The following is a 25474-nucleotide window of genomic DNA, read 5'->3' on the forward strand; positions in this document are numbered from 1 at the left end:
AAGTCAGAGCGTACAGAAGGTACCCCCACCATTAACATAGTTATGAAATTGGGAAGCTGCATCAATCTTTAGCAACATATTTTGCCTTCGCTGATGCTATTCTGAAACAACACAAGGACTGCAAGATGATTTTCTTACTGAGTAGCACCATACTTGGAGTAATACATTACTGGTGGGACTCCCCTGATGATGTATTACACTAATGCATCATTAGGATGATGTTTCACACTGATGATATATTGCAGTGCAACATAATGAGAGCAATAGCTCACTGGGTGCATAATCCTGCCAGGAGCTGTGCGCCTGCAGCTCTCTGACTTCATTTGCAGTTCAGGGTGTCCAAGGCTTAGATGGATTAGATCCTCAGATACACACAGCTTAAAGGATGGCAGAGTCAGAGAAATGCCAACGTACAGGTGGGCGCAGTTAATTACAAGATACAATGTACAGTATGCTAATATCAAGACGCACTTTGGCATTGCGTTTTTACACCTGTGCAAAACATCTTCAAACTAAGAAGTTGCTGCCGGAGGGCTGCCGTAGCTCTTTATTCTTATGCTTGCCTGCAGCAGCCATCGTAGCAGACTCTCGTTGCTTATAGCCTTGACAAAAACACTTAGCTTAAATTTTCCATGCCAGATGTTTGTTAGAAGAAGAGGGAAGGTTGGGGAAAGGGGGTGGTTGAGTGGTTTTAATCAATAACTTCAGTGAAATCAGTTCTGTTCAGCTGTTTCTATGACCCATACTAAGAAAAAAATAAGTAGTTTTGCCAACAACGAAAGATTCTGGTGACCTTTTTTCTGACCTTTTTTTAACAAACAGAGCTATTTGATCTGTATGAAATTTTAAAAGGACCTTTGCACTATGATCAGTGTCATTGACAAGAAGGCAACATTTTAAGATTTGTGAACTCTTCACCGTGAAACCATATACAATGTTCAAAGGGAGGGCAAACGGATATATAAACAAGGAAGGAACAAGCCAGTTTGAATAATAAAAGAACTCCTCCAGTCTTTCACAAAAACATTAACATTTACAATTGAACCACAACTTCATTACTTATTTAGTTTTTGCTTCAATACCTCCGGGGTTCTTGACTAAGTCTAAATGTGCACACAGACAAAAATATAACAAGGATCCTGCATGCTATTTCCAACTTTGTGGATTTATCCAGTTATGAAAAACATAACAGTATTTTAGACAACTACCTAACGTGCTCTGCATGTTCATCTTCCACGTTTTCCTAAATAACAGTAGTCCACAGTAGATGGCCCAGACTCCTCTCCGGGGAACATCAGCTTCTCTGGTCACACATTCAGAAAAATCTGGCCGTCATACCTTTTTCCTGACAACTGTAATTGAGAAACGACAGGGTATCTAATGAATCAGAAAAGAGTTTAGCCACCTCAAATAACTAAACGATGAGTTAATATGTGATTATTTTTTTTCTTCACGTGTAGCCTTTCAGACTGCCTGAGTGCTAGGGCTCTGCCTTGTAGATGCTATCTCCAGCCTGTACAGCAAACAGGTTGGGAAAACAGAGGAAAGAGCTGACCTTTCCAATTCTAGTCTTTCAGCCAGTTTGCAGGTGCCTGTGCACCAGAGAAAGAAAAAAAAAAAAAAAAAAGACGACACTGTTTTAGGAGACCACTTCTGATCAGCCCCCCAGCATATTCTGGGATAAATGAATTTCTAAGAAGAAGCTTATGCCAGTTGAGCATCACGCTGACCTAGAGAGTAGCCTGAATCTACCTGTCAGGGTAGCAGGTGTTTTCCAAGCAGGGCTGTTCCTTCCCCATTGCCCAGGGAGAGAACAAGGACCGCAGCAGAGAGAAGAAGGGGCCAGCACAAACCCCATCTTGTAGCTTGCGGCATACAGCTACACTGTCCCAAAGCCTGGGGATGGCAACGAAAACTCACCCCTTAAACAGGCTGCAGGGAAAAAAAAAAAAAAAGAAAGACCAGAATGGCTTCATACATTTCTTCCACCAGGCGCCCACGCAAGGGCCAACTGCATCCTGGCCATAAATTCTCTGGCACAGGAGCATTATACCAAGGGAAAGGAATGCCTTTCCATCTGTGTATTTCCCCTCAGGCGCTCACTTGATAATGAAACCAGTTAAGGTCTTTGGGTTCACAATGTTATTATAGTTGGATAATATTTTGTTTGCAGCCGAGCCTGAAGAACTCCTAAGTAGCACATTACAGGCACCATACACCTGTTAAGTCATGGCGTTTCTTCTCTAAGTGGACAAATCTGTTTTAGCCATCTCCAGAGATTTTCCGCTCACAGTTAATTATGAAGCGCTGACTGTACTCATTTCCTGATCTTAGAGGGAATCTGTAACAAATGTATGCCACAGGTGAAGCCCGTTCCCTCCATCCCTCAGAAATACCAGCAATCCTTCTAGCAGCCCCGGCTGCCCTCCTTCACCCCTTTCCCCCAGACGTCCTGGACCTTCTGCTCCAACACAAACGCTGCACAGAAAATAATAACCTATTATTAGGAAGGAAAGTGCACGGTCTGACCGAGCCTAACATTTTAGAAAATAATTTATTACAAACACACCTCTTGAACACAAAAACAGCAGTGCAGGCGGCCAGTCCAAGGTCATTCTGCAGAGCCCTACAGTGAACATCAACACGGACAACACCAATTCCAGCTGTTTTGCAGTCAGTGATGCCCACGTAGAGAGCCACCCAGCATGGCAGCGGGATTTTATTCACTCTCTACATAGGCATACGTGGCTACAGAGATGATCACATGTTTCCTAATGATCTGGGGAGCAATTTTGTTTAAAGTGATTAATGGGCTCAGGAAGAAATTTGCCTCCTGTTTGAGTCGAAACTCATTGGAGCTACTTGCGCCCTACGATACATATCCTAGTACACAGTTTTGATCCGAGGTATCATTGTGCCTTGTATAGTACAAGGTGTTCTGAAACCAGGTCAGGCAAGATAAGCATTCTGGGGAAAAAGATAAGGGAAAAACAGTCCATCCTAAGAAAAAGCAATACTTCGTTGTGACAGCAACCTTTCTTCATGCTCCTCCTAGCAGGCTGATGTCTGATCCTGGGCACAAATCCTTGGAAAAAAGTCTCCCTGACCTTAGAGACGTACGTTAGGTCAATGGTTCCTAACTTTCTGGACCGATAGACAATTGACAACGACCAACATTTTTCTCAAATCGTCACACACGCTTACCATCAACCTTGTGATTGGAAACGCAATCAAGGTGAGGTGACTCATCAGCGTGGCTCTAACGCCTTCTCCGTTACTCTTGAGAGATGACTAGTGCTCTGTGGACACAGGCGAAGACATCCCCCTTGGCTAGTGTCATCTCTGAGAAACTTAGAAAATGAATTTGTTCACTGGCTCCCACATTTTTACAAGTTGTTTTACACCAAATCCCTGGAGCCAGCTGCCTCCTGTGTCATCGTACAGGCACGAGCCCCCTCCCATACTGTGCTCTCCCCTTTTCTTGTGCTGCCAAGAACCAGCCTAACCTTCCTAAAAATGCTTCTGCATCCCTCCTGCCCCAAAGACAACATCTCACTGAAGATAACACCCTTCTACTTTGAGGATGAACACAAAGCAATTCCTCCAGTAAGGAAAGAGGGAGCAGAAATATTTTCTGTGTTTATACATACGTTTGTACGCCTTCATATGGAATAAAAGTACAGAAGCACACAAATACCACAGAAATCAATTAAATAAAACCACACACAACCAGACAACTTGTAGGGACAAGAAAATAAAGGAAAAGATTAAAGGGAGAGCTCCTGGGTGATGGGCAGGTGGAGTGGGGCAGGTGGACTGCGACTTGAAGCTACAGATCAGGAAAGGGACTTTGGGTGCTGGATTCCTTTTGTGATTGCATGTTACTAAATAGCTCTTTGCCCACCTCAAACAACAGATCTGACCCCAAAAGTAAATTTTCCCTCCAAAGAGAAGAAACCTGCTAGACCTCAAAATGTGCTCCATACATCTGATGTGAAAGGAGAGGCATCAGCTCCAGAGAGCCCTTGCAGCAGTAGGTCCTCAGAAAAGCAGCTTTGACAACTTTGTTTAGACGTCCTGAACCTTTTTTTTTCCCCTAAAAGACCAAGTTTACCAAACAGGGACACACATTTCTTATCACTTCATTGCTTTCTTACTGGGACTATAACTGTGGAGACTTCTGGTCAGCCAAAGCAGTTTCATGGGCTGTGAACTGACTAAAAAATAGATTATCAAGCAACATCTAGGGAGGAAAAATGCACATATCTCACTCTGGTTTTTAATGCTAATGCTCTTCCTATGTATACTTTGTGAGGCTTGTAAATTCTGGGCTTTCCAGTATATAACATTCTCTGCACTGTTAGAAACCCACCAGCACACACGCAGAGCACTTCCCAATGGTGACAAAGGCTTGGCAGAAACCCCATTTAAACTGCCCGCATTAGCGACTTTCCAAATACTTGCACTAGCGATGGACTGCCTCATTTAGGCTTTACCTTGGTTATGGAACACTCCAGCTTCGTCTTGGATGACAAGGTGAAAATTCTTTGGTTATTGAAAAAAAGTGAAATGCGGAATATTTCCAGTATAATACTTTGGTACTTGTGGAGTTGAATAAAACCAAGCATTTTTTGTGGCTTGTGTTTATGTTTTAATTCACCTTCCCAAACAATTTATAGCAATGATTCACATTTTTTACTGCAAGTAAATACAATTACCTATTCTTAAAAATCAAAGATATTGCAATATGTTTTCATCGAGTCTGTGCGAGTAACTACATATTAAAATGGCAAACATCCCTTCCAATAACATCCTGGCAGAGTTCTCTTCTTCTGCAACTAATAAAAGCGGAGGAGAGCAAACCGTGCTCCAAGATGTTTGGCTGCAGCGCCATGAGACAGCTGATGCGTTCCAAATGTCTGTCAGGTCACTTTGCAAAACCAACCACCCCTAATCAATAGTGAAATCTTCCTCTCTGTGGCTTAACTATATTTCTGGTTTTGTTAAACAGAAGAAAATTGCCAATTAGTTGGACTCTGCCGGACCACGCAGCTAGGGGAAACACACTGTCAACCTGACCGATTCAGTTAAGAGTTAAGACGACGCAGTTCAATTGCAGTTCAATTATGATACTTAATCGATCACTGCCTGTGCACGCGTGTTTTGTGAAACAAGCTGCAGCATCTTACTGTTGGTCTTCACAAGAAGCACATCACTCTCCACAGGCCATCTTGTTTCTAAGCATCCAGCTGTTTTTTTAGAAGCCCCAAACTCGGCTTTACGTTTCTAGGATGCAAGCCTTTCTTTGCCTCCATCGCTTGGCCCAGAAGTCACATCCCTTTCTCTTACTCTTCATACATCTTCCTTTTCTTGATTCCGAGCTACTTGGAACAGAGATCTTATCTCCCTCTTTGTTTGGAAACTCTACAGCAGTTTGTGCATTGCAGCAGTACAATAAATAAAAAGTAATAAAAATGTTAGGGAAGTCCTTAGAAAAGTCCATATTATTTTTACAATTACTCATGCTGCTGCTATTTAAGAAACAATGCCAGGAAGATCTAGGACTTGAAGGGGACTTATAACAATTTTTGTAAGAATACGCCATTGAAACAATGATGTTACCGACAGCAAAGTGTTTTGCAAGGTGTACAGCTTCTCCTGCTGCTTTTTTGAGTGCTTCTAACAGATGTTCAATTTCAAGTGGTCTGCAGATACCAATAGGCTGATGGTTCGGCAGGAATTGGAGCAGCAGATGTGCCCCGCATTCTGCTTTGCTATTCCCTTTATGAATTGATATGTTACCCCGTGGGTTTATAGCTAGTTAATTTTGTAATGACATCACTATTTCTATACTTTTAATGATTCTCGCAGGATTTAATTTCTCAAATAACAGAACTCTTGATCCTGGAATTGCTATGCAAAAGCAATATATAATAAACAGATTTGTTTACATGATACAGTTCTATTTCCCACCAAATGCCTTCGCTGATAGCTTCTAGGTAATGCTGGTATACAGGTGAATTCTTCCAACGACTGCAGATTTACAACATGGCCTCATTTCAGGGCTCTAGACTGAACGTCTGTGCGTCTCTCTACAGGATTGTTACCCTCAAACAAGTATCGCTCAGTGGCTGGAAGGAATGAGGATAAGAAGGGAATAAGGATAGAAATAATGGGGATTTCCACTGGCTCTGCTGTAGCCCCTGGCTATTGCCCCTGTCAGATGCTGTGCTCCGCAGCGGTGTAACTTTTCTACTTGCATGGTACCCAAACAAAATCACAATGGACAGGAAATTACGCTGCGTTTTCCACCGACGGTGACCTGACTGCGACAGGGCAGTGCTCCGGCTTTTGGCTTGGACGGTTTCAATCTTAAAAGGGAACCGAGTTTTTTCTCCCTCAAATACGGTTGCAGGGGTTGTTAGAGCCCAGAGGTTTTGCAAGCCCTTGGAGGGAATCGCTGATAACATCTGTGGGCTGCGCAGAGCAGGCAGCAGGACACCACCTTTCTCCCCTGGAGTATTCAGTACTGTTAAAGAATGTTTTTGTTTTTAAATACAGGGAGGGAAAAGTGATGCTATTTCATTCATAAAAACTTATTTTCTGGTATTTAAAAATTGACTGGGAAAAAACATTACGGGTTGTAAAAGGTTCTAGTGAGGTATGTTATGTTATGAAGCCTTGAAACATACCTGAAAAACTTTTAACTTTGAGAAGTGAAAACTGCATAAGCATACATTTTTCCCCCCATGATATTTCAGAAATTATATTCCTAAATGACTGCAAGTATCAAAATATATCTTTAGAAAAAGCCAGCTCTTGAAATGCATCTAAGTCTTCAATTTACAGAATGAACACTATCCACTTTTACACGCCTTACTGATCTAGCTGAAAGATCAAGCCTTTAATTTCAAAGCAGCAACTAGATAATTTTTGCACGCATACAGGAGAGGATGATCTCCAGTTGTGACTGCAGGCAGAGTCTCCACTGCCCTCACAGGAGCTGTATGCCTGTGCTGGGGTCTGAATCCATCCCTAGGAAGGTAAAAGGATGAAGAAAGTATTTTTGTGAGTTTTCGACAGCATTTCTCCTTTTTTTTTTTTTTTTTTTTAATTTTGAAAAAAAAAAAAACGTTCTGTCTTTATTTCTTGCAGTTCAGATTTCTTTAAAACAATGAGTATGAGCCTTAGTGAAAGTCTCGGACTTAAACATATGAAACTCAGGAAAGAGAATGCTGAGGTAAAATCAAATTTGACTGGCCTTCAACACTGAAAAACAGCAAAGAAGCAGCTCCACCTGAAGGTCCACACCTATTGCTTGCATACATTAGCTGATTTCCATCTAATTTAAATTTAAGCTATAAGCAAGTGTGTTGTGTAATAGTGGGCAGCACACCAGGTCCATGAACGTCTCGGACTACTCCAAATGCAGAAGTGCATTCCCCAGAGAGATGGCTCACCACAAGCCCTCCAGACCCACCTCTCCCGCTCTGCTCTGGGCTCCCAAGAAAGGCTGAACCAAACTCTTTCATCACCTGAACTCAGCATTTCTCCCCCAAAAGCTCCCAGCCAGGACTTTCAGCCCCTCTCCCAAACGCCTTGAACTATGGGATGAAAATCATGCTCAAAATCTTTGCTCCTCCAGCGTAACTAAACTACTTCTATTGGTGAAGCTCAGTTGTGCAGGCAGCTGGATTTCCTCAGGGGCTTTCCTGAGAAACAAGGACGACCATAAACCTGCAGGTCTAAGCCAAGAGTACACTGCCTTGGTCCAGCCTTCTCCAGCATGGAGACATGGCCATATAGAGACTTCCAGTGCATCTCCAGCTCTTCCCCTCCTTCAGAACCTGAACTCCCGGCCAGAACACGTACCCTGCTGCCCACACGTTTCCCCCTACGTAGACTATGAAGGAATGGACACACACACACACACACACACACGTGGCAGATGTTGGGCACGTCACTCAGTGCACAACTTCAGGGTGCTCAGACACATCAATCGGGAGCTCAGCAGCCTAACCCAGATGAGACCCACTATATTTAGGGTACGACTGCTTTCTAAAAATGTGTTATCTAGACAAAACAGTTGAGTATCTTAGGGATGCAGGTTCTGGTTTTCCGAATATTTCTGATATTTACTCTGACATTTCCTCTGAGCGTGCGTGGTGTTTTGAAAGGAAAGGAGTTTTCTGTTGCTTCAGGCCAGTCCTTCCTGTTTGTTAGTTTATCCCAAACCTAAGTTTGCACGTGAATAAAACTGTTGCTTTAAGTCTGATTTCAAACATGTGGTAAAGGAGAATCTAACAATTTTATGAGATATAGTTACTTTTGTGGAGGGTGAGTTTGCCCTGGGGAATTTTCTCTGACTAGATTTATCACAAGTTTTTTGAACCAGATAATTTTGTTTGATAGCACATCTGGCAGCATCATAAAATCTTGACGTCCCAAGCTATTACACAGGAATTACTTTTGTAAATCATTTATGAATATTACTGATGTAGGCCTATTCTGGGCAGTAAGAAAGGAAACGGAGTGCTGAAGGACAAAGGAAGGGAAAAAGGATTCCCTGCCCTTTTGGGGCTCATCAGATAGGGTGGGTATTTATCATTTTAAATGGGAAACATGCTGTCATTGATACAGCTTAAAAGTCCATGTAACACAACTTGTTCCCCATGTTCCCCAAACAGGCAAAAGGGGAAGAAATTCTAGCTGAGGAAAACTGTAAATCGATCTCTCCTGATGAAAATTTGCCCTGTCTGAATCTTAAATAAGGCTTCCCAATTAAATGCTACATATTGCTAAAAGCATAGTAAACACAAACTAACAACCCAAGAGCAGTAAAGCAGGAAAGTCTTACCAAGGCCAACGCTGGGGGGGGGGGAAGCACATTTTAGCTCAAAAAAAAAAAAAAAAAAAAAAAAAAAAAGGTATTTACAAAAACCCCATGGTGACATGCCTTTTGAACACAGCAACTGTGTTGACTGCATGGAAACTCTCCACGTAATTAAAATAACATGATTAGGTTTTCTTAAAACTGTAGCTGCTAAACATATGCCTTCAGATGGAAACCTGGCAAAATGAAAGCTTATGTTCATTTTTAATACCATGAACTATCACACAATTAACAATTTTGGAAGATCACACCTATCAATTTGAATTGGAAACACATCAGACATTGAGAAAACTTTGGGTGCTGCTATGCTGCAAAACCTAAAGTATGGCATTATGCTCATTTTGAATGATATATTGTGTGTTTCATTTGCAATGGCTGAAAACGACACCAAATACCACCACCGGGCAGAGGGGCAACAGAGGGGTCACCCAGTAGGACCTAGCAGCGGGGTACTGGAACCAGCCCTTCGCTCTTCATTCCTGATGTCCCCAACGCTGGGAGATACTGGGTGCTATTTTTGTTGGGCCAGAGCAAAGGAAAAGGTCGTTCGCAATACTCCGCAGAAACATATTTCCAACCTTAGGTAAGAAGGAATTTCCTTGCTGTGGAGTCCATAAGGAGGGAAGGAGCAATTCTCTGACAGCTCCTATTAGACTCCTTCAGACTACAGCAGGTCTACAAGGGATGCATAGAGCCATTATGGACCACATGCCAGAATTACGCCACGGGCTCCGCCTGCCAGAGTAGACAATTTCTAAATTCAGCTTCCTCCCAGGAAGCAAATTCCTGTCTATACACACCCAGAACTGATTTCTTGCAGATGAGCCCGCTGCCCGCTAAAATCCGAAGTGGACTGTATCCTCAGGGTGCCGAGGATTCACCTCGGCAGGGCAGAACTACAGCAAGAGCCACCAGCTGCGCCAAGTCGAAAGGCGCTCCCTGTATTTTTAGACAGTGGCAGTACTGAAAAAAGAAGCTCTAACATGAAAAAATAAGTTTAAATTTTTGATAGTTTCAGACCAACTAGAATCAGAAAATGACAACGTAACATAGTATTAGTAATCGAACCATTAATTCAACCTGCACTAAGAGCCCAACCAGGAAAAACCCCACAACATAAAAAGAAGAACTGAAAAGAAATGGTGGTTTCCAAGGTCACAAATGATATCTGCAGGGCATCATCTGGACATTGCTCCTCAGACTTGCCAGCATGAGGCAACACTGGCTGTAGCTAAGAAATCTGATATTCATATTCTGTATATTCCCCTCTTTCTGAATGCAAACACATGTTCTGTCTTTTCAATAAAGATGTGCAACACATGCACTGAATAGGTACAGAAGTCTTAAAAGTAATCTGTTAATTGCAGATACGTGTAAATGACTATGTAGCAAGCCTTCCTAGGGAGACAGAACTGGAATAAAAGGCAGACAGCCACACTAAAACTAGAAGGCATGAAAAAACTCAACAACATAACCAAGAACGGTTGATTCATATATTTTTTCCTAATTCAATACAACTTATTATTTTAGACAATTCCAGAGTGCCAAAGAGTGCTGAAGGGTTTTTTTATTAGTCTGTTACAGACAGCACTTGCCTCAGTAACTATGCTGAGAGAAGAAAATCCATCATACATTAACCATACTCCAACCTCCAACAGAAATATTCCTCATTTCATGAAGTAAAGTGAGATGTGGGAGTCCTTGACCTTCTAAGTAATTAAGGGAAACAGAGACATTCTTGTTTTTATTAGAGAGACACTAAACTATTTGAAAATAATTTGAATAGCTGGAGAATTAGTGTATTTGCCTGTTCATGAGTAGTGCAGATAGTTTAGAGTTCTCTTGGGGGCAACACATCGTAATGAATATCTGCTATTCATATTTAATGCAATCTGCCAAAGAGTGCTTTTGGGAGGACTTTCTGTGTCAATATAATGATTAACAACAGAACTGGAAAAGCAAATGAATTCCTGCAACGGGTGGGGCTGGCAAAAATATCTTGCAGTACTACACCAGTAACACTGGATTTAACTGTACTCTTTTTAATTATACCAATGGAAAATCCACTTCCCAGGAAAAAAAAAAGGGGGGGGGGGGGGGGCAAGCAAGCTTTAAGTTGGAGTTAAAGTGGTAAATAACCAGCAGTAATGGAAGGAAAAAGAATTCCAGCAGAAAAAAACACTTAAAACAATAATCTCCCTGGCCCGAAGATGTCTGAAAAGACTGAGATGCAGTAATTCTGGCTACTAAATATAATAATTAGTATTTACATAGCACTATCCAGAAGCAAAGCTTTAGTTAGTTCCTTGTCTACCTCTTCCAGTTCCTCATATGATCTTACTTTCCATGCATTTTCTCATACCTAAAAGATCTACATAAAACTGAATATAAAGTCCTTTATTCTTTACAATGCACTTTTAAAGCACCCCAGACAGAAAAGTATGGAAAAGCTTGGCTAAAATACAACAAATGATCTTAGTACAGATTTTTCTCCTTGACATCCCAACAGCCCTCTAAATAACACATACAGAATTTTTTTGTTTAAACTATCTGGATAAAGCAATCTTACTAGGTTTATATAAATTCCAGGACATTGTTGTATCAGGCTCACTGCTCTCCCCTGCCCCCTTACCAAGCTATTTCTACTCCTTCACCCTTGCAACAAATGAAGGCAGAATATTGAGGATCCAAAGGCTCACGTCAGCAGCCTAAGGACCAAAACGTGGTGGAGGGCTAGAGGTAGAATATGGGATTGCTCCCCTCAAATGCCATGGGCTATGTGCATCACCCCATTCAAGCAGGACGCCTGAAGCAGGATGCTCAATCCAAGCAGAAAGGGAACAATGGCCAACTGAAGTGTTTTACTATTTAGTGGCTCCCACAGTGGCTACTGTCCAGACCCTATTTTAATTTGATGTAGGATACACTCAGGGATTACTTTCATCACAGCGTTACCTCAGATTAAGTTTTTTCCTCCCCAAGCCATTGTCTCCAGCTCACACCAAACGGCTTTGTTATGCAGTGGTCTTCACCCATGTTAAACTAATAAAATCTGACCATTCTGGTGAAGTAACATTACAGAAACCTGTCTTACAAAGATGCTCTACCAACAAGCAGCACAGCTTCATCTTCCCCGTGCTGAGATTCACTTGTGAAACGGCAACACCCTGGTGTGCCTTGCGGTTCCATCAGCCAAAACATAAAGACAGTACTTTCCTCATCAGTTTTCAACTCAGTGGATATACTACTGTGATCTGCGTGGCTTTTACATACCTTTCCTTCTCAAATATCAGGTGGTGCTTCACTTAGTTAGGGTTTTTTTGTAGGGGTTTTTCGGTTTTTGTTTAAGACAAATTATTAGTCTTTTTCTAGAAATTAAAAGTTGCAGTTACATCCACAACAGATGCTTTATAAAGAAGGTAAACTCTTCTTAAGCTGGTATTCTCACATTGTAACAGTTGCCTTACTGGTCTTTGGAAACAGCATTACCTGCGTTAGGTCTGATGACGGCAAGATGGGCCCCTGCTTCCAGCAATAATGAAGAGCAAGGCTACCCAGATACCAGAACTGCCTGTGTGTGCCTGCATGACCACTACTCACCTCAACCTAAGATGCTTTTACTTTAATAAGATGTTGTGCAACAATCTTTGCCCATATTTATTTATTCCTCCCCCAAACATTTCACTAACATTTTGTGATTTTCCTATTGTAAACATGTCAGGGTCTGCAGGACTTTTGTTAAGCCTCCATTTCCCACAGCTGCTCCCAGCCCAGCAGAGAGATGAACCTTGTTGGTCTGGGACAGGCTGGCACACGACCCAAAAAGCACAGGAATGCCTCCAGTTTGGCCTTCCCTTACCATTTCTAAATGAGCTACACAGTAATCTCCTGAAACAATCTTTACTTTTTTTTTTTTTTAAATATAGAAGCAATTCCTCATTATTAATGCAACCAGGGAAGCCTGCATGCCATCTGATCTCAGGAGTAAAGACATCTGCTCTGTGCTGTATGGGGTAATACAGTGGTAGGTAAATCAATCGGACTTATAAAAGTAACGATCTTCTTGACCGTGGTCTCTGTCAGTGCTAATGCATAGTTCATGTATGCATAAAAGTGATATTTTTTCATCTTCTGACCTCTTTAGCACTGTGACCAGCCCTCTAATTATTAAGTATTTTGCACTATGTACCTCAGTATAAAAACAGAAGCCAAGTCACAGGTCACGGAGGCAACACCATTATTAACATCAATGAAACTAAATCACTCCATCCTGCACTCTTATTGTAAGCCCCTCGTGCTCACAAAATTAATATGTCTAAAATAGTGTTGTCTCTTTAATGGACCTGGAGATACGCACCCCAACTGTAGATTAAGATAACGTAATGCAACTTGATATAAGGCTATCTGCCACCATGCAAAGTCCAAAACCAAGACAGAACAAAATAAAACAGGACAATAATATGAAGGCTTAAATGATTGTAACTTTGAACAAAAGCTGTCGAACTGCATTGTTTTAGAAAGATTAAAGAGATCTTTATAGCATTCCTATTACATAAAATCATTTCTATTGGATTTTGCACGAATGGGAAGAATCTAGAAGATAAATAGTACAAGAGCTTCAAGCACATAGAGAGCAGTGGTTTGGCCAAACTTTAATTTCGTCAAATCTTTGCAAGCGAGATCTATATTCTTCCACCACCCAGAATAAGTTCTAATTTTAATAGAGGTCATCAATCATACCGACCTCGGCCCATGGCTGGCTTTATTGTAAATAAATAAAGAAAGAAAGAAACGAACGATCTACAATGAAAAACAAAAACCTGAAATATAACCCAAAGCTCAACCTGCTTGCTTCCAAGAAGTTGTCTCTGTAACTCTAGTGATAACCTCAAGCTCCAGAATCAGAAGTCAACAGGTTTCGAAACAAGACAGACTGTCACCACCAAAGGTAAGAAAACAGGATAGTACCAACCAGAAGAGTCATCCTGCAAGGGACTGTGTCTGAAAAGAAATTCTCAGTCAAGTCACCCTCCTCCCTGTCTCGTCAATTTTAGCTGGTATTTTCAAACACTGTTGCCTCGAGCTATGCACAACAGCTGCCAGGCTTTCATGTTCAGTCAATGTGAGCCAGTGCTGCAAAGCACCTCGGCAAAAATAATGCCGTGAAAATGCTGGGACCAGGGCATAAAGACACAAACCCAAAGATTCAGCAGCCACCACTTATTTGCATAGCCACAGAAACTCACACTTAGCACTACTTTTTTGAAAGGCTGAACACTGACTGGTTTATTAATCGTTAAAAATGCATCTGCAACACTCTTAATTCCACAGGAACAACTCATGGAAAAGAAAAACTGCATATCTGATCATGCAGATTTGGTATTTACCAATGTACGCCTCAGAAAAAGTTTCCATTAACTAATAACACTCTATTTCTTCAACAGGTGAGTGTTCTTGCAATATCGAGAGATAAATTCAGTACGGTATTCTGATAATTAACCAGGATAATTTCTGAAAGGATTGGAAAGTCAAACAGTTACTTGTAGTGCTGCTGGCTGAAAGTGTTTTGTTTTTCACCTCCAATAAAGATAAACACTCTGCAGCAAAACAGCAAATGCAGGCCTGACCCAATTATACCTCTTCCCACATATGACTGCATGAAAACTGTCCACATTAACTGGGGAAGAAAATTGCTTTACTTCAAGAGTACCCAGTCTTCAAATATGCATATGTGAGACATGAAGCCAGAATTAGTATCAGACAGCACAAACTCCACAACTTTACTCTTCAGAAGTTTTTTCTTCACCGTGGTTTCCCATTCATGTTTGGAGCTCCACTGCTATAGCAGGTCTCCTTTTCCTTTAGTAGAAAGTGTAGTAGTTCTGCAAACTTGCTGTTCAGTCAAGATCTTTTCATATTGAACAATCACAGTAACGTATTTAGACAATCATCTTCATAACAAACTGACCTGCAAAGCTGTATATGTTCTGCTTCCTCACATGGGTGATAAAGGCATCAGTCACTCACTGCAAAGACCTCCAGAGATATATCTTGTCTATCTGATGCTACTTAAAGAGTTTATACCTGGGACAGCTTTGTTTGGAGCCACTTAAACATATATAAAATTAAGTCCAAGCAGGAAACGTGTGTTCGTCATAAAGCAATGAAAACAAACTTGCCCAGCTAATACACTCAGCAGTGCTGAAAATATGAGAGTGCTACACGTGGAACCCAACCATAGACTCAAGGGCTCACTCTGCAGCCGTAGGCAGCTCACAGCTACTAGCTGTCCACTGGGCTGCTCTTCACAAGCTGCCCAGGAAGAAAGCAGTTACTTATGGAAGAAAACGAAAGCAGTATTAATTACTGTGCAACTTAAGAGAATTCTGTACTGAGGAATCATCACTGTTCGTGAATACACAGCAGGCAATTTTTCTTTAAACACAACATCGGATTCTGCAGCTAACACGATAATGCAAGATATGCCAAAATCCATAGCAGGTTTTACCACTCCCGGTTTCCACTGCTTTGGTATGTCATATAGTTGCAAGTTTATTTCTATAAAAACAAGATTAAGTGAAAAAGGTATTTCAAAACAAATGCATGCTCTTTGCCCAAGTAAAATACATCACAGATGAACAACTGCAATTACTCTTAAAATAATTTCAGAATGAACACAATCAGTCTTTGTTAGAGGAAAACTGGTCAATAAAAGCTATTAATACCAAGCACTTACTTGCAGGTGACGGGGTGCTGCATCCGCTAGTTGGTGGGTGACTCTGGAGTCCATGGAGGGAAGGTAGCGACAGCCCACCGATGACTGGAGGAAAAAGTAATGGATATGGCGCTGCTGGATAGTGAGTCATATGTCCATTCACTGCTGGTACTGGACATGTGCGGCTGCTGGTTGTCATGTTAACACCTCACAGTGTATAAATATTATGTTGCATCACTCCAGGCCAGCAAATAGATACCTCAACTTGTGAATGAAGAGGGTTGTCAAGCCTGCAGGTATGGCTTGAGCTGGATTGTGTGATGATGAAAAGGTAAGTCACTAGATCAGGAGCATCCTATATTTCATCGCTGCTTCCTACTGTTTTCTTTTCCAGGACATTCTTGCTCTGCAGACCGTGGACAGAAAGTCTTCTTGATCTGGGTATCAGGGTGCAGTTCAGTTGCTTACGCAAATGTTTTGCTGGGAGGACAATTGCTCTCTACAGATGCATACTGATAGAGTCTGTCGGAAGAAGAAAACAATATATTGATTTTAATATACGAATTTTTAATATATACACATAGAAAAATCTTTTATCCCTTTGCTACTTTTGTTAAGTGATTACTTATTTATCAGTGTCCTACAAGATCAGCTTGATGATTACCTGGGGGTAAAATTATCACTCTACCGAAGCTAACAGCAGAACACCCGTTAACTTGATTTCCCTGCCCAATGTGTTATACCAAAAGCACTTTCTGGTCAGATGCAATCTTGTTTTAGAAACTGCCAGTTTCAAAACGAATGAATCAATAATTATGTGAAATATTGATACTGGGGCGGGGGGGGGGGGGGGGGGGAATCAACTTCTGAAAAATTTCTGTGTACATGAAAGCTTTCAGTTTTCCCACAGAAGCTACAGAACGAATGACACTGAGGAGGCTCTCTGCTCGCTTCTATGCCATGGCTCAGGCAGGGCACTGGGGAACTGTGTCTCAGGGTGATTTTGTATTGGGCTGTTAAAACACTAATTGGTTTACTAATAATTGTTCTCACAAAGGATAGTTAGTTTATCTCATTATCACATAAGAGATACCTCACCGATCAACCGATCATTCCTTTTTTTTAATTTTTCTTTGGGGGGGGGCAAGGAGCAGGAACTGCCTCTATCACCAAAGAAACAAGCACCTGTTATTTCAGAAGCTGGGTGAGTGAGTGACATGATGGCAATACACTGCTCCTGTGCTCTGCTAGGCAACTCGCTTGCTCTCATGACCACCACCTTCAAAGTCATCCAGCGCCACACACACCTTCCTCAGTGTTTCACCCAAATGGCTGGCTGGTGCCTACGGAGGCAGTCCTCATTTTCTCAGTCTCTGTACCAAAAGCCTCAGACTGAGAATGGGGCACTTGTGCTGTTCTCAGCAGTGAAACGTGCTCCCGCCATGGCTGTTTAAGTCTATGCACTGTGCAATGGCTGGTCTTCTCGGAAACAACCTGCTTGTGCAATGCTAGTAACTGCTACTGGTGTCTTGAGAGCTACTGGGAAGGCTGCAACCGCTCCATATTGCGAATGCTACTCCTGCAGGTATTTGTGCAGTGCTCCAGGCAAAAGCTGGCGAGCGCTGCAGCTGGCTCCTGGGCATCACCCTGCACGAGGAGTTACCCGTCTCCTCCAACACGTGCTGTTGGGAGAAGACAGTAGGAGCCACAGAGCAAACTCAACCACCCAAAAGCAAGGCAGTCCAGGGCTGCCTAAAGGCTTTGTTTCCTGAGACAACGTGCTACGCCCTTGCATCTGCTACAGTCAGCGATCAGTAACAACATCCGCTGCTATACAGCATTTTTATTTGTAAGTCTTTGAAATTATAGCCTGAAACCAAAGACAAGAAGATTTTTGGGTGGGAAAATAAAGGCAGCGGTGAAATGACTTGTCAAGGTCACAAAGCAAAAATCGATGCCAGAGGAGGGAAACTGCGACAACGCAATGTTGACTATCACTACTGCTACTCAGTCTACTAGTTGTCGGTAAGAATTCAAATGAGCAAGGAAAAAAAAAAAAGGAAAAAAAAAAAAAACCAACCCCGAATGCGTATGTCTGCCTGTCAGAAAGCAGCGGAGTGTTTCTGCTCTGTGTGGAATACCAGCAAAGGTTACCAGCTGTGCATGTTTTCAGACAGCAATTTCTGCTGAGTGCAGCCTACTTGGGGATAACAGAAATGTAGCTTGTAAGTATTTGATAACTGTGTAAATTATGCACAAAATACCTTTAATGGTAATGGAGACAGACATATGCAGAGATGAGACTGTAACAGGGGGTATGGCGAGCTAACGCACAGCTGTTGGCCATGCCGAGCTCCAGGACCATGCGCCTGGAGACTGGTGAAACCTGAGGAAGGCTCAACAGCCAAAATATATCGACTCATTAACAACACAAAATGAGATATACCATCGCAGGTGACTGTTTTAACTAGCTAAAGCTTTACGAAGCCTAAGAGACAGGGAAAGCCAAGTATCAAAGGAATACGCAAAGAACTAATGTTTTCTAAAGCAATTCCACAAGAGCCAGCAAAAATACCACGCTTCAAAATGTTTGCAAAAAAACAAAGAGGGAAGGGATGTTGATGACAACCAGCCCCAAAAATCTATGCATTAAATTAATCACAGAACAAGGTCACCTATTTTTAAATGACGTAGGGCTTTGGAAATCAAATTCATCTTATAAAACTATGTAATACCTTCAATTATATTTCTATTAGCCAGAAAAATGCAGAGCTCATCATAAATTATAAAAATGCTCAGAACCATAACATCAGATATATTTGCATGTTTAAGTGACAAGTATTCAGAAAAAGAAGCAACTCCTCCAGGATGGAGGGGAAAAAAGGGCAGTCAGGAAACTCTCTGGTCACTTCCTCACCACTGGAGGAACATGTTCTGTGATGGACCTGGATGACAAAATGCAGCAATATTACAGCTCCTTAGTATGCAACTCCATATGAAATACCTAACAATGCCAAAACTAGATTACAACCCTATAGTTCTACACGTTTATTATTTGATGTGAGGTGTAACTATATACTGAAATTACTACCAGAAAGCAAGTTTCTCTTGCCTTACTCAAAAATCACCCTCTTTTTAGCCTTCATGGCAGGAAATTTCCTGCAGATCGGTGTGCCGGCGATAAGCCTGAAGAATTTGTTCCTCTGCTTTTCTCTCCAATTCAAGGCAGAGAGGGAAGACGGTGTAAAATGTATGACACGCTGTTCAGACTACCATTCAACTCTAAATAGTGTTCCTCAGGAGCAGCAGGACGTAATAAATGTTCATGTGGCTGAACATCTATATGATGGCCGAGGAGGAAATCGTAGGCAGATGCCTACATTCCAGCAACTCTACCCACGTAAAGAAGCAAATGCTACCCATGCTCTGTGCTTACCGAGGGACTTCAAGTCACCAGCTCTGCTAACAGAGATTACAGACCCATCACCTCCATCACTGCACAGCAGAGGACACCACAAAAGTAGAAACTGCTGCAGCACAGGAAACCCAAAAATCAGTTGTCCCCATTCATGCCAGTTCCATGGCACTGAAGACAACTCCTAAGGCAAGACCTCACTCGTGTCACCAGACTGACACGTTCACACCCCTCAACTCACTGATGAAGATTCCAGCATTGGACACCAGCTGCAGGTGTCTAGGCTGCAGATGGATGGTTTCAAGGTGAAAATCTCTTTTCCTCAGCCAAACCTGCACCACAGTGCAAAACACTGTAAGACACTGTACGGGTGCCAGCTTTGAGAAGGAGCCTTTCTTTTGCTGTCACTTGCTATGGTGAACGCCCCACAGCTGAAGCACCATGTCCTCTCTGGACTGTGAACACTTGCCCAGATACAAGCCCCAACCTTTCCATGCCATGTGGACCTTAAATGTACTCTCCTCTGGCCTACACCTGGATTCTCTTAAGGAGGGAGCTAACAAGCTTACCCTAAACAGGATAAGAAGAGCCAGCTACTACAGCTGAGGAGCAACCCCAGAAGGAGCAAGCCAAACTGACTGCAGAGTCACCTTGGCGGTGGTTGAATACCCATTCATGTGAGGCAACAGCATGGATTTCTGCCCTGTACATATAAGGCAAAATTTTCAGAAAATGGCTGTCATCGAGGCACTTCAGAGAATCTACCCAGTATATGATGAAAATCTTCTTCCATTAGACTTATCCTTAGGGACTGTTCATGAGTACAAGGCCCTTAGTATGAACAGTACGGAAAAGGATCATACAGAAAAGTTTCTTTGAAGGCTCACCAAGAGATGATCACATTGTGCACTACATCACATTGAACAGCAGCCAATGACTCTTCTTTGACAGAACATATGCCTCCTTTTTGGTTTTTACAGGCCTTTTATTGACTTGACTTCAGTGATAAAGCAGATGGCCACAGGGGAAGGAGGCTACAGTAGCTCCAGCGCAGAGCAGACAGCATATTTATCAGCTGCAGTTAATGCAGCAGGTGTACCTGTCTCTTCCACATTTCTTCTTGTTGTTTGTGTAGCTGAGCAGAAGTTTAAAACCACAATTTTTCAGTATAAGCTCCAAATTTTGCCAAATAAACAGTGACCCAACTTTTCTTATTGTCTCTTAATTTGCCATGCATTTTGCACAGGCTTTACTACAGAAAACAGTTTTGCTTTCCACACGTCTGTCAGCTCTCCTCAAATGTATTACATGAATTGATTCTTATTTCATTATATTGCTATTTAGCTTACATTTGGTAACAATATTTGGTATTATTGTAACATAATTCATCTTTCTGAATTTTGCACTTGCATAAGATTATACTTTAATTAATAAAATCCCTTTGCTGTAACAGGTGACTTTGATGCACATCAACAGCTGGCTAGGCAAGACACCAAGCCAGGAGGAAGGTTATGCTCCTGTGCCAGTAGGAAGGTTATGCTCTGTCCTCCCTTCTGCCAACACCACCCCAATTCCACACTGCTCCTCCTCCCCTCTCACGGCCCATAGCAGGGAATGAAGTTGTCAGCATTGCAAGTAAAGCATGACTTTTACATTTTTTTCTTCTCACTTCTGAAACAAGAGCAGTGGGGAGTTCTGCCCTACCTGTGGTGATGTTTGCAATTTGGTAGTCATTGTAAGATATCCACAGCTGTGGCACCCAGCAAACTTTTAAGCTAAATCCACTGTCTCTACACCCTTCTACCATAGAGAACCACTGTTGCTCTTCCTGTACAACTGGGGAACAAAACCACGAACACAGGAGAGGCACGCCGACATGAGGACGTGCTCTGCACAGAGCTGGGTTCTGGGGAATTTGCTGCTCCAAGCCTGGCGGTCTGCAGCGTAGATGTCCCCAAAGTTTCCAGGGTCACGGAGGAAGTCTCTTCTAAGTTCATTTCCCATTTTCTTGCCAACGCCCAAAATCCCCCCTCTCTTAAATCTTAGGCTAACTCCTAAAACAGGAACCTCTGGACTGCGAGTGCAGCCTGGGCAGCAAGACGGGAGAGGCAAGTTGCTCTTCTCCCAGCAACAAAAACAATTCCAGAGAAATTTAACATGCAAAACCTTTCAACAGCATATTACATCTTTTTCCCGAGGAACAGAGTTGACGGAGTCCTTATTTATTAGGTGGCTTAGAGACATATTCTAATGCTGTTTTCAAAACAAAGTCAAGATCTAATAGTTTCGGGAACCCTTACTGTATTTAATGTACAGTTTGTATTGAAATCCCTGATTATGCATATGCTTTCTATTATGCTAGCTGATGGTGTTGCATTGAGTGATACTGAATAATTCAGCAGATTTAGCACTAGTCAAGTGTAAATCAGTCAGATACAGTAACATAATAACCACGCTACCTTTAAACTCTTAAAAATGCGTGGAAACTTTATTTCAGAAAGGGGCGTACTCCATTTTCCACCGTCCTCGTTGACTGCTAGATGTTGCATTTTTGTTTTCTTGACTATACAACGAGATTTAATTAAACAATAAACTAGTTACCGTGGCAGAAGTAAAAAAAAAAAAAAAAAGAAAAAAAAAAAAGAGCCTTTGGAGTGTTATGTTTCCTTTATTAGCATAGTGATGTGAAACTAAACAGAAAAAGCAATCTAATAACAAACATTCCTTTGAGAAGGGCTCCGGGAGCAAAAGGACATCCACTTATTGTTCAGCCCATCCCATTGGTCCATATACGGCAATAAAGGTACAATAGAAGGAAACAGGAAACAGACTGGCACATCTGCATTATCTTATTAGAGGCTAATGGATATCTGAGAGGAACATGCATCTGATGCTGAATAGTCTGTACCAATCTCCGAAGCAATTACTCTTAATTAGTGGATTCTGTTTATAGATGGAACTTAGTGTACCCTTCTGTATCAAAGAGATGCAGGCATCTGGAGAGAGATATGGTTTTCTTAAAGGGAAAGCACTGCAGCACAATGTGAGGGTTGGGGTGGTTTTTTGGCAAATAAAAGCTCTCTGAAGCATAACATATTCTACTGTATTATTAATCAAAAGAGCATGCTGGTTAAAAAAAAAAAAAAAGGATAGAAAAAAAAAGACCATACTGTTAATCTCAAACTCTGAAAGTAAACATAGAAAGCTAATACTTGCATATGAATTATATGACAAAAACCACTTTGATGATAAGCAAATAAACAACCAAGCCTAAAATTTTCAACCGCTGGCCAAAAAGCTTAAAATAGCAGCTTAAGTCAGAAGAACAACATCTGCATTTTGTATCTGCCAAGTCTGCAGCCAAAAAAAGTAAACCACGCTATATGACCAGATGCACGAATAAAAAAGAAAATGCATGAAACAGAACTTCAAAGTCAGTTTATTGAAAAGCAGATCTGTAGCTCTTACATCCCATAACCACAATTGTCATATATTTTCAACTATAGGTGCAAGACTTATGGAAGGAGGGAAGATAAATTGTCGTAACAGAATTAAGAAACTATTACTACAACACTTCTCCTACATCTTGGTATGCAAGATAGCTGTCTACTGGGCGACTGTGAATTCCTTTTTGTCATAAAGCTGACACTTGCAAAATGGGTTTCTGTTTTATTTGTTTTTTCCTGATTGAGATTGTTAAGAGATAATTAATATAATTAATGCAATTGTTGTTTATTTGAAAATCCTATTGGGAAGTATAAAAAGGGGGGAAAAAAAGCTTCTTTTTCCCTAAGCAGCTATGCTTCATATCGCCTGCATTGCAAACGCACACTGATATATGCCTGAAAAAAACTAAATCTAAATCTGAAAGGGGAAAAGAAAAAAAAAAAAGTGAGACACAATGACACCCATTTATTTACACACCATACAACAGTACCCTGCTGTGCCAGCTATTGATTTTAGTGGAACTGAGAGTCCATGTTGGAGAGTAGCAGCTGTGAGTACATAGCCTGAATCCTCATATGGGAACAATACTCTGTAGGCAGAATACCCTATTTCAGCCAACCTTCATGTAAAACATATAACATTAAAAATACGCACAGCTTACATTTCAAAATCTGAAAGGCGCTATGGTTATTTGTTCCACAAACGTTCAGGGGAGTTATTAATTTATTTGTGCTAGCACAACGCTAGCATAATGAAGTGATGTGAAGGACAGAAAATCCATGCTTCACATGTCTGTTATTCTACAGAGATGTTAATTCTGTTCTATACTAACCATATTTAAGATCCTCCCAGTGCATCAGGCAATTTCTCATTTTCTCCTGTTGTTTGCTGTTTTAAAGGGCTGTTTGTAACAGAGGTGTGGGGTGGATTTTTTTTGGGGGGTGTTGGTAGTTTTTTGGTTTTGTGGTTTTTTTGTTTTTTTTTTTTTTTCTTTTTACAGCTATCTGCATTCCATATTTCTTTCATTACTCAGCAGCTGCCACAACTATACTGAGAAGTAAAGATAAATGGTTAGGTCAGGTGATGGGGTTAACAATTTACTGTGTGTACTGCCCCGAGAACCAGATATAGTAGAATTGGCTCATGTTTATGTACAGGATGAGAAGTTGATTTCCTGTGCAGTGGCTTTCAATCACCTCTGTAAGGAACTCTCTTGCAGTTTTCTGCAGAGAATTCAGGGGGCTTTGAATACATTTTGCGCTGGTATATAGGATACTCGGCTTTGTAACTAAATGCATTCCTTACTTATTATGCCACATTCAAAAATCCCAATGGACTGTCAAGAAAAGAAGTTCTCTTTCGTTTCTGGAAACCAAAAGGAGGGTAACTGAACTTCCTGATCCCTGAGCTTAAGTGAACTTTTACACTGATTTCTCTCCCCAACTTTAAAAGCTTAATGCTTAAAATTGCTTTCAGTGGAATCAAAACTTCTGTTCTTGCATTGTCATCTCTGTTGGTCCTTATTAATGTTTCTAGGGATGCCAAACAGTAACTCCATGTTGAGAATATCCTACATGAGAGACTATCCCATGGGCTACAGAGGTTTAGGAGACCAGATATTTGCCAGACCAAACCTGTGGGGTATTTTTGTTTTCAGGCTGAACCCTGTTTCTGCCCATCCCCAAACTCAAAGGGAAAAACACATCACTTCTCTCAAACACAATTCAGATGATCCACAATTTAAGCAGCACAGGGTAGCCAGCAAAAACAGCTCTTACAAAGCAGGCTGGTCACTCAAGTCACATATAACCAGAAACTCCAATACGAAGCTTTTCCCACCCAAGGTGCTATGCCTACTGTTTTAGTCTTGTTCTCCAACTACATTTTTTCAGCTGGTTTCCTTTGTTCCTGCACAGTTTCTTCCTACAGTTCAGAAAAACAAGACTGGACTCTGCAACCCATATTGTCCTTTACAGTCCTATGCGTCCAACCAGATTGTTTTGACCCTACCTGCTTCTATGTGAGATGGCAACCAATGAAGAGGAAAAATTATCATTGATGGGACTAAGGAACCTATCCCTTGGGCTTCCCTCTCATCATCCAGTCAAGGCAGAGAAAAAGAACCACAGATAACAAAGGCGAGCTGCAAGCAGTGCCAACACACTTCTAAGATCTGGGAAGATTTACACAGGTTAACAGGTAGCACCTTAAACTGACAGCATACTCAACTATTTATGAAGGGAAGGTAGCATCGCTGATCTCTGATTAAGTTCAGAATGGGACACGCTTCCCATCCAGCAAAAAGATCTTCCATTGAAGGTCTTTCCCTTAACTGGCAATTAACTGGTCTTTAACTCTGGCTACAAGGCACCTCAAGATACCATCACATCAATTCCAAGTCAAAGCAAGTTTTTGTGAGAAGGGCTCTTGGAAAGAGATGGGAGGCCAGGGGAAGGGAGACTGAGCAAGCAAGGAAAACCACATCCTGCTATGTTCAGTAATATCATCCAATATCATGGGATAAGCAGATGTTTACAAGTATGCCAACCTCTTCTCAAGTGGTGTTAAAGCTAGGAGGATGTGAGGGATCTATCTGAAGACTCCCGAGCATGCTCTCAGAGTACTCATCCTTAACCTTCTAGCTGATGGGAAACGTCATGGTGACCAATGACAAATACAGCACTTACCATCACTGCAACTACTAAAAAGGCCTTATACTGACTGTTTATAACCTTTAAGAGGCCTCTGAGATCAGTAAGAGAGGTCAAGTGATGTTATTGTTTTGGTGACAGATGGAAGATCCCTAGTAAATGATGGTGGCCTGGGAATCATTAAAAGAACGGAGTACTTCATCTGCTCAGAAGCTGAAGAGGGAAGCAGCTTTGGAGGGCAGCTCCTTGACAGAGAAGTACATCTATTTGGGAGGCCAACACTCTGTAGTCACAATGAGCACTGCAGGTGAATCACTGAAACAGGATGACAAGATACTTCATTAAAGGAGAGC

At 41.6% G+C, this 25474-nt stretch overlaps 1 protein-coding gene across 3 annotated transcripts in view; it reads right to left on the reverse strand.

Annotated features, from left to right (window-relative positions):
* RARB (retinoic acid receptor beta) overlaps positions 1–15807 on the reverse strand; it is a gene marked incomplete at its 5' end in the record, with an annotated part of 197150 nt that extends 181343 nt beyond the window's left edge. For 2 of the 3 annotated variants that reach the window (XM_082325609.1, XM_082325607.1), the window contains one exon: positions 15630–15807. In XM_082325609.1, the coding sequence (XP_082181735.1) occupies positions 15630–15807 (178 nt within the window). Of the gene's footprint in view, positions 1–15625 lie in introns of all 3 variants that reach the window. The other variant, XM_082325608.1, reaches the window with a different exon arrangement.
* Positions 15808–25474: the final 9667 nt, after the last annotated feature.

This window comes from Platalea leucorodia (assembly GCF_965183815.1).
Source record: "Platalea leucorodia genome assembly, chromosome: 1".
Lineage (NCBI taxonomy): Eukaryota > Metazoa > Chordata > Aves > Pelecaniformes > Threskiornithidae > Platalea > Platalea leucorodia.